Source organism: Amaranthus tricolor, chromosome 7 (genome assembly GCF_026212465.1).
Source record: "Amaranthus tricolor cultivar Red isolate AtriRed21 chromosome 7, ASM2621246v1, whole genome shotgun sequence".
NCBI lineage: Eukaryota > Viridiplantae > Streptophyta > Magnoliopsida > Caryophyllales > Amaranthaceae > Amaranthus > Amaranthus tricolor.
The window spans coordinates 4,666,647-4,677,786 of NC_080053.1; the positions used below are offsets into that span (position 1 = coordinate 4,666,647).

At 29.9% G+C, this 11,140-nt stretch overlaps 1 protein-coding gene across 1 annotated transcript; it reads left to right on the plus strand.

Moving 5' to 3' along the window:
• Positions 1–253: 253 nt before the first annotated feature.
• On the plus strand, positions 254–7,269 carry LOC130818877 (cytochrome P450 714A1-like). The gene is made up of 5 exons (XM_057685129.1): positions 254–665; positions 5,055–5,281; positions 5,379–5,629; positions 5,728–6,115; positions 6,606–7,269. Exons 1-5 carry the CDS (start codon positions 374–376, stop codon positions 7,029–7,031), a joined length of 1,584 nt encoding a protein of 527 aa, XP_057541112.1. The 5' UTR covers positions 254–373; the 3' UTR covers positions 7,032–7,269.
• Positions 7,270–11,140: the final 3,871 nt, after the last annotated feature.

The following is an 11,140-nucleotide window of genomic DNA, read 5'->3' on the forward strand; positions in this document are numbered from 1 at the left end:
ATTGACCGAATAAGTCAACTAATCATCTAATCTCCACACACAAGGTAAAAATAATAATTTCTTTTTAAAATTAACCAGATTAGTCGAAATGAAACCTAATATAACCTAATACCATTCGAATAAAAATCAAATCAATTTATTAAAATATTATTTAATGCACTAAAAAAATAAAATTAGTCCGATCCGAAATATTTTACCTGAAACCTCTCCAAATGGACACTTATGCTCCTATATATATATATGAGTGTTACTCTTATTGGACACTTCTCTCACTAACGTAGGCATTTCAACCATTCCCTTCTATTCTCTTATAAAATCATAAAAAAAAAAAAAAGCGGAAAAACAGAGGAGGAAAGTTTGAAAAGGAATAAAAATGTTTGGTGATATTCAGATATTAATCATGTCTACAATTATATTTTGTGGGGTTGTAAGCTTTATGCTTCATATTTTGATGAATAATATGTGGGTAAAGTCTCAAACACAAAGGAGGAAACTAAGAAAAAGAGGTGTAAAAGGGCCTTCACCATCTTTTCTATCTGGGAATGTTTCTGAGATGCAGAGGATTCAATCAATGGCTGCTAAGTCTTCTTCTCATGCTGAAATTGTTGGACATGATTACACTTCTACTCTCTTTCCTTACTTTGAGAAGTGGAGAATTCAATATGGTATGTATTTTCTATTTTTATCACTTTTTTTTTTTATTTCACCTACTTTTTTAGTTAACTTAATTCTTTATTTGATTATTTAATTTTTTATTTGATTACTTTAATATTAATATTAAGGTGTTTAATCGTACCTCATATAATTAACTTAATTTTTTATTTGATTACTTTAATATAATGAATAATTACTTTAAAATTATGTATAAATGATGATTTTAAGATTATAATTATTTATTTTAAAATAATAAATATAGATTGGGTTAAATCAATAGAAATGATTAAGTGTTAAACTTAATTTTGTTACACACTTCTCCGCATATTTTCTGAATTTTATGCTGATATTCCTTTACAATATGTCGGTATTATCCATTAGATTTTGTTATATTTTATTCTTTACATTTATCTTTACATTCTTATAATGTAATTTTTAAATTTTAATATGTAATTTTGTTATATGTCTTAATATACATGATAAAAAATTATAAAATTATATAGTAAAATAAATGCATTTGACAATGTTTTACATATTTTTTAAAAATCTTTATCGAATTTCTTCTTTAAAATGAAATATTTTAAATAAAAAAATATTGGAGAAGAAGATGTATTATTTTTGAAATTGTATTATTTTTGAAATTGGTATCAAATCTAAAGTAGTGAAATAGAAGTATGGATGACGTACAACTAGCTGTTTGGAGAGGTACAGATACAACAGCTGGAAACAGCTGATAATTAATACCATAAGCTGCGAACTGCGAAGTAAACGAAACAATCCTCATTCCTTCTTGAAAATCTACTCCCTAATTAGCTTCTTTGGATTTACTCTTAGTTTACAAGAATTAACAATTAAGTAATGCTACGAATATAATATGTTAATATTACGTAATTCCTCCGTTTCGTTATATATGTAATTGACACATAATATATTACAATCCATTGCAAGTATTTTAGAATTGATGTATTATATATTTAATCATGTTTCTTTACATAAAACCTTTAGATTATAATATGAATGCAACACAAGCTCTTCTTATACATAATGCTGAATAGTTAACACATGCGGGGCAAGTTTTATTTGAACCTGCAATCATACTTTCATGTTTGAGATGTTGATGAAATAATAAGCGTCTTTACATCAAAGAGACATAAATAATGAATGTGCTAGAATATATAATATATCATTGGGCTTCAACTATAAATTTAAATTTTTGATTAAATTGATTCCTTGAACTTTATTATAATATCAGAGTCAACATGACAAAAAGTAATATATATATATATATATATATATATATATATATATATATATATATATATATATATATATATATATATATATATATATATATATATATATATATATATATATATATAGTTACTCTTATTTTGAAAAAATGAGTAAGGTCTCCAAAGAAAATGGAACTCCTATGATAAGGAGTAACATTGTAGTAATGTGAGACATATTATGTAGCGAATGACTATTGAATGTGACTTTTTAGATTGACTTATATATTCCATCAAGTAAAGATATTTACTTTTAAGCTGGTTATATAAATTAATTCTTTATTAAGACGTTTTGTGAAATTTAGCATTTATTTTTACCTGTACGTCAAAAAAAAAAAAAAAAGTTGCCAAACAAGCCTAGTAGACCCGATTTAGGTTTAAGGGGTTGCATTCTAAAAAAATTAAAATATTATAATTTATAAAATTCATAATTATTTAACAGATTAATTGCTAAATTCATAGTTATATATTTTTTGGATGAGAGCATGAACCTATTATTGAAAAACGTTTAAAAATTCTGATAATTCGAAGATAATAATTTGTTATATATTTACAAAGTATTCTTTTAATAAATGCGAGTGGTAAATCTTAATTTTTTCTAAAAAGTTTTGGGATAGCTTATTTTATTTTCTCCGTTTTTTTATTTGTTCATTTTACTATTTACACATATTTCAAAGAAAATTTTATAAACAGATTTATGTGACAAGAAAAATGAGACTAATTTATGTTAACAAACTAAAATAGAAAATAGAGTAATTAAGTGGAACATAAGAACAATATGCTTAATCGAACAAGCATAGCTAGTCAACTACATCAATTATTAGAATGAAATCTTGGTAAAAGAATATTACGGGTTATTATTGATTTGTTTTATAAAATAGTTAAACTTAATAATAAAAATAATAAAATATTATATTATTTATTAAGCTTTAAGTTTTTTAAATATTTTTATTATTTGCTCGAGACTCAAAAATAAATGAGATAAATCTAATTATCATACATTATCGTTGGGAAATAATTTTGGTATCACCGTTTAAAAATTATTTTACTTTTTAAATCTCAATTATTAATACATTTTTCAGTCACTTTCCACTGTTAAACAATGAACATATATCTTTCATGTAAACTCTTCTGAATTAGTTTTTTTTTTCTTTTCCATTTTAATATTCCATGAATCAGATATTATTCTCTTTCTTTTGTCCTTACCTTCCTATTGAAGATTTTAGCATTTTTATAGATAAATCAAAAAAATAAATGTTTAGTATTCATCAATTAATAATTGTATATTTACTAATGGGTTGTTTGATTGTTAGTACTAAATAGTGATAATAATAATGATTTACAGTGCAAATTTTCATGAAAGATACTCCTTTCTCAATTTCTTTTCAAACGTCTCATTTGCTTTTTTAACGTTTGCCGATGCAGTAATTTAATCTTTTATATCTCTTATTGTGTATAATTAAAAATTTATATAAAATAGATATTAATACACCTTATATTGAGATGAATCAAACAAGATCTCATTTGACTATATTTTAATTTATAGACTAAGAATAAATTACAAATTAAAAGTGGTTGATGAGAACTCAAAAAGGAAACATAACGTTTGAAAAAAGAAACGGATGGAGTATATTATTTCCCTGATAAAGAAAAGTTGATTATAAAAAAGTTTTTTATTCATAAATTGTTAATAAATAGCAATAATTATTGTAAATGAAATGAGATGATTGAAATACAACTAGGGATGATATGGGTCCAAAAAATCTTCATGTTTATCATTACATGAATAGTTTCGAATCAATAATAACAATATGTTTATATTCTCTTTTGCTATAAAGTAATGCTACTATATATATGTATGATTCTTCACTCAATATATATATATATATATATATATATATATATATATATATATATATATATATATATATATATATATATATATATATATATATATATATACATATATATATATATATATATATATATATATATATATATATATATATATATGATTCTGGCTAAACCCTTTTACATCATGCTATCAATTAGACTAATTATGGCCTAACAAAAGATGCTTATACCTATTTTGCGTCATCACTTGCTTGTAGACATCCATTTAATGGTTAATCAAATATTGATTTGGAGTTGATTGAGTTTAATCTAAATGCTTATAAATTTAATTTAATTTATTTATTATCACTATAAAATAACTAAAGAACCTTGTAATTTTGTGGTTCAATGTTAACAGCTACTCTTATGAGACCGCCTCTCAAAAAAATAACCTCAAAACAAGAGCTCACATTTTTATTTCTCCATAATTTGTATTAATTGGACTATTTTACCCATATATCTAATGTGTTTCTTGGAGAAACCGTCTCTTATAACAATTTGTACAATATTAAATATTGAATCCTCCCGGTGTTAAGCTAAAAATGTTTTTAAAGTCATAATGATAGAACACTGTCCCAATTCATAAAATTAGAAGGATCTGTAATGAAAGTAGTGCTAATCACAAAACAGTGCTCACTGTCTTTTTCCCTTGTAAAAAAATGACAATTGGTCGGGCTGGCACGCAGGCCGCTGGGTATGGCCTCTACGAGGCTCGAAATGACTCATGCGATGTCATGGCCCAGTACAATATGAGAAATTTAAAGATGGGTTTCGTGCGGGACAATATGTTGAGTCATTAGGCAAGACGTGGCAACGGTATGAGAATAGCCCGTAGCCGTAGGACAAGCACAAGGGTAGCCTACTTCAGCACGGCCCATGGCATGAGTATTCGATGCACGCAACCTCGGTAGGAAATAGATTGTTTTCAATTGATCATTGATAACAAACATTTTCTGCAACTTCACATAAATAAAAAGTGCACATTATTTAATACCAATAACGAAACATCACATTAGTTCACTGCTCAATTTTTCCGATCGACTCTAAGATGACTTTGGTCATCATTCGTTCCCTATTCTAAATTGCCCTCTAGATGAAATCAGGTTAAATACTACTTGGATAGAACTATGTAAGGTTCTGGTTTAATATGGCTCTTGATTACCATTGTAGAAAATACATTAAAAAATAATAATAATTCTTGGAAGCTTACATTTGCAGGTCCAATATATACATATTCAACTGGATATAGGCAGCATTTATATGTGAATCATCCTGATTTAGTGCGAGAAATGAGCCAAAGCATGAGTTTACATTTGGGTAAGCCAACCTACATCACTAAGGCACTTGCTCCCATGCTTGGTAATGGTATTTTGAGATCTAATGGTACTCTTTGGGCTCAACAAAGGAAAATTATTGCTGCTCAATTCTTTATGGACAAGGTTAAGGTACTACTGCTACTACTACTATTTCTCTATTTCTGCCTAATTACATTTATGTGCAAATATCTTTTAAAATAGTGTTTGTTTTCATATTATATGGCAGTCCATGATGGGTTTAATGAAGGATGCAGCTGAAGAAATGTTGACAAAATGGGAAGCTTGTATTGAAGCCCAAGGTGGGTTAATGGCAGAGGTGAGAGTTGATGAGGACTTAAGGGAAACTTCTGGGGACATGATATCAAGAGCTTGCTTTGGAAGCTCATATTCTAAAGGCAAGAAGATTTTCTTAAAGCTAAGGTCTCTTCAAAAAGTCCTATCCAACCAAAACTTTCTCTTTAAGGTCCCTACGATCAGGTTTGTATTCCCTCTGTTTCATTGAGTTTGCATGCAACACTTGACTCAAATATACGACCTTTTTGAACCGAAGAGCTAATCCAAAAAGTAAATGGTAGGTTCCTAAACAATAAAGTTGAGAAGGAGGTAAAGTCCTTAGAAAAAGAAATAGAGTCCCTTATTTGGGAGGCTGTACAAGATAGAGTGCAAGAATGCTCTAAAAGATCTTCATCTGAGAAAGACTTGATGCAATGGATTCTTGAAGGAGCAATGAATGATCAAGATTTAGACGAGGTTTCTTCCAAACAATTGATTGTTGATAACTGCAAGAACATCTACTTTGCAGGCCACGAATCGACTGCAGTTGCTGCTTCTTGGTGTTTGATGTTGTTGGCATTGCATCCTGAATGGCAACATACCATTAGGGCAGAGTTTAACCAACTTTGCCAAAATAAAGATGATCATCTTCATGTTCCCGATATTGACACTCTTCTTAAGATGAAATCGGTATTTTTCTCTTTACCTTTTTGTTCATTCATATGCTCCCCTAATCTAGTCTATAAATATAATCCGTTTGGATTCATAGTCGTATATGATAGGGTATGCCTCCTTAGTCTCATTGATTTTGCATTATTTTTATTTTTGGACAATGGCCCACAAATTTTTTTTACTTTTATCCGTACATTTTAACTCTCTTTTAATTTCATCCACACAGTTTATTCTCTTTTCATTTATTACCGCTTTCTTAAAAATAATCAAATTCCTCTTTAATGCAAATCAAAGAGGACAAAGTAGTAAACATATATATGAATGAGAGATTTTTATGCTATAAGAGTGGATGCGACATAAATTTTCCTTAGACCTTACGCAAAATATTGTAGTAGTAATGAGGCGTGGATGAAATTCAAACTTGTGGCTTCCAATATCATGTCAAGATAGCAACTTAACCAAAAGCTATGCAAGAAATTCTGAAATTTAGCAAATATTCCTGCTGCAGGTGACAATGGTGATACAAGAAGCCCTAAGATTGTACCCACCAGCAGCCTTCATATCAAGGGAAGCACTAGAAGAGTTTGAAATGGGAAATATTATTGTCCCAAAAGGGGTATGTATATGGACTTTGATCCCAACATTGCATAGAGATCCAGAAATATGGGGTCCAGATGCCAATGAATTTAAGCCTCAAAGGTTTGCTAATGGAGTTTCAAGTGCTTGTAAAGTTCCACAAGCTTACATCCCTTTCGGACTTGGCGCTCGCTTATGCATAGGCAAAAACTTTGCCATGGTGCAATTGAAGCTCTTGCTTTGCATTATTATCTCTAAATTTAACTTCACTTTGTCACCTAACTATAAACATTCACCTGCTTATAGAATGATTGTTGAACCTAAGCATGGAGTACATATTCTTATTAAGAAAGTATGATAAGTTAAGTAGTACCATATTTGAGAAATGTAATCACTTTAATTTTAGCCTCTTAAGTGTGAATTATGTCATGTTGCAAGGAGTGAGCTATTAGTTGGAACCTATTTGGTCTCCAAAAGAGGCTTAGCTTCCCCCGTTAAGTGGGAACCACTTGATAATGGCAAAATGACATGTTGTACATTGTAAGAATATGTTACATATACATATAAATTAATAAATATTTGTGTTTTTTTTGCTATTCTTTTCGAAGTATGAGGAATTTCATGTTAGACATGATTTTTTTTATCAAAATCATACCTCCGAGTATGTAGTTGCTACTTACTCTTTCTCCCTATGAAAGTACACCTTATTTGAAAGTTAAATTATTAATTTATAGTTAAAGCGTAACAAAACATAAATAGTTGAAAGCAATAAAGGATAAAAATGAAAGAGAGGATAATATTATAGATAAGATTAAAGAGAGAATGAAATGGAGAATCATCTCTAAAGCAACAATTGGTGTAAAGTGAGTATGACAAATAAGAATAGAAATAAGTGTAATTTTAGAGTGACGGAGAAAATAAATGATATTTTATAGGGTTAGAGGAAATATAAACTAACACAATAATGGGTTCTCTATTGAAGGATGGGGGATAAATATGTAAATAGAGAAAACTCTCATTTTCTAACAAAACAAAGCCACTAAAGACAAAAATCATATATACTACATAATACATATAGTAGTGGGACAATATGCAATAGCAAAGTCAAAAATATGCCAAAAGTAAAAACGCAAAAATTGGAAACAGTGAAAAAAGACGATTCGTCACTTGTTCACTACCTTGTCTTATTTTGAGGCGGAAAAAAAAGTCGACTCGACTTTTCGGGGAACGCCGAGACAACATTCTACGCGACAAATCCTCGCCAGGGAGCGGCGACTTGTCGCTAGTGCTCTATCTTGGATTTTGCAGTTTGTTAGTTTTATTCGTATGTAATGATTGATTCCAATTATTGTCAATGATTGGTAACCTTCAAATATTGGTTATAACTGAGGTTACATCATTTGTTTCATAAGTTGACATTGGTTGAATCATGTGTTTCATAAGTTGGCATTGGTTGACACACTTTTCTATATATAGGGTGTGTGCATGGTGGCATTTCACCCTTACATACATTTTCTGAATTTGTCTTGAACATTAACATTGTTCTTGCTTCTCTTTTACATGAAGTGTAGAGAGGGAGTAATTAACTTTCTCTGCATCTCTTAAGTACATAATTCATTCACAATACATTGTCTTACATTCCATTCTCTCTGTGTTGAGGGATTGTTGTAATAGATTGTATCTCTTTGTGAATTTCACTTATCATCCCAAGTATCCTTATTGGAGAAATATCACAAAAGAAAATTAAGTATACTCCTATAAATATCAAGTTTTCGAGCGACGTTTATCATTGCAACATAATCTTCGTTGTGTTTTTCTTGGTGATTAAAGGAATTCCGTCGCCAATCTTCAAAGAAATTACAAATAGCGTTGATGTTTTTACATTGTACTTGTAACATATTTGTAATAACATAATATTTCCAATAACTTCGACTCTAAATCAAGACATCTATCAAATGAGTTAGTCCAGTAAGTAATTTTTAATTTTTATATTTATGTTTAATTTTTTGTTATTTTGAGGGATTCCAACAATTTTACTCAAAATACTTGTTTGATTTCTTAAAAAGTTAATTACTTTGTGCTTTGCTTGATAGTTTTAATGGGAACTCACAAATATTTAGGTAGTTAGTTGTTTAATTTTTATGAATGTACTTTTTTTTAGAAGATTTTTATGTCCTCATGCATATCCATGGTGGATTAGATATTTTTTTTAGTTTTAAAGAATGATTAAATATTTACATTATTATGAATGAAGGACCTTATCTTTGAAAATTACAGAAAATTTAATAGGGCCCCGAAAATTATTGATTCGTCCCTGCCCGAACGCGATATGTCTAGGCATGCTAGAACATAAGTAGGTCCCATTAGATTTCTTCCGGTGATAAGATAACATAAGTAGTAGTCATGATGATAGTTTTGCATCTTCTTCCTCCTCATTTCGTTCACGTGTAGCACCCCGAGTGTTTTTTAATATCTATAATGGTGAAAAGAAAAATCAATTATATTTCCAATACTCGAGAATTCCAAAGGATGTCTTTGGAATTAGCTTCCATACTTGCATTAAGATTTGCTTTTAGTGCAGATAAAAGAATGCTTGATGAAAAAAGAACACAAGGACTAAAGAATGACGATGATTAACATGATGATGATCATGGATGCTAATGGATGCATTGTCGGGAGGAGAGATAGTGCGTAAATCATATCGACAAGAAGATGATGATGACGAAGATGATGAATAAGATTAAAGACAATCCTACGATCAAAAAATACAATTAAAATATAGGAAAAACTACTTTAAATAATATAATTTTAACTTTTTCCTACAATAATACAAACTTTTGATTAACCATAAAATACGAATTTGAAGGTGTATTTTCCTCTATTATCCCAAATTACCTTTAACCTATTCAATAAGTCTTTGGGAAATTATAAAGAAAAGAAAACTCAAAAGATATCAAAAAACTCATTTCCCTCCTCCCTAATTTGCTACCCACTCTTGGCCCTCCCCCTTCCATGCTCTCCACTACCCCTTCGCCTAACCAGCAAACCCACTTCCTCTTTCAGCAACTTAGTGGTGCACCTAACCGTGCCACCCCCAATTCCTTCATCTCAATTCTAAACAACCGCATCTCCCTCCAGCCGCCCTAACCGCTCACACCACCCCATCCCCAGCCAGAACTTCATCCGCTCACAAGCTCCACGCCTCCACCAATATCGCTCAACCTAATGGGGTTACAAGGTGTTTTCTTGACGACGAATAAATGAAGCTTAGATTTAGTGGTGGTGTTATGGTTGTTGAAACTCAAGCAACCATGTGAATAGGGAAGAGAGGGAGAAGCGAAGAAATTTAGAAGAGGAGAAGAAGATTGTTTTTATCTCATTATATTTCATAAAATCTAATACACCCTTATATATCCCCTTTTATAGTACTAACTATTAAGATTATCACTAATACACACTTATAACTAATTACAATTTCACAACTAAATGTACCTATAACATACTTTCCCCCTTCAAAAGACTTGTCCTCAAGTCTATGTTAAGAAATCTAAACAAAAATACAAGACAACTTTTAACTAAAACTAAAAACTACAAAAAATGCCCAAAATAGTGAAAAATGAAGTAAGATCAATATCGGTAATTTCTGATTCCATGCCAAATGAGTTCGAGCACTACATTTGAAATTCATTATTAGTCGAATCTTCTTTGCCAATAAATGAGCAAGCAACATCATTTGCGTTGAAAATTGTGTTACAGTACTTCAATTTTCCCTAATACTTGCTTGAATTTTTAAGAGTATCATTGTGATTTTGAGACTCGGATTGTGGATAATGATCAAGTAACAAGTAATCTTTATTTTACTTATTCATCACTTCATGAATAAAACTAAAAACATGCATAGAAATCTTCCGTTTCTTGATTTTTAACAACCAAGGTGGGTCAAGCACTACTTTAGTATATTCTACCTAAACTATTCTCTTTTTCTTGTACATCTCATATCTTATTTTAACCTTCTTGGAGCTTGATTGCACTCTTGAAAAAGTACCCCATTGATGAGTTTCACTTAACAGAATCTTAGTTTGGAGAATAGAACTTTCAATTGAATGAACTTCAAGAATTTCCCCATATGTTGAAAATAAATTTTCAGGTTCAATTGCCACAAAACCTACATGATTTTTATCTAAATCATGTTCACTCATGTCATCAATCACATAATTATCCAAATCACCATCCATATGAACAAAGCCTTTAGAACCCAACTTACTTTTTGCACATGAATTCATATGACCAACATTTAAAGATTCTTGAGTATCAATTTTTAAATCACACGTTACTAATTCTTGAATGGTATTTACTTCAATCATCCTATCGAACATCTCTAATGCGATCACATAATCATTTGCTTCGTCATATACTACAATAAATCCCCAATTATCACTATTATGTTGGCAATTGTGATCTATTATT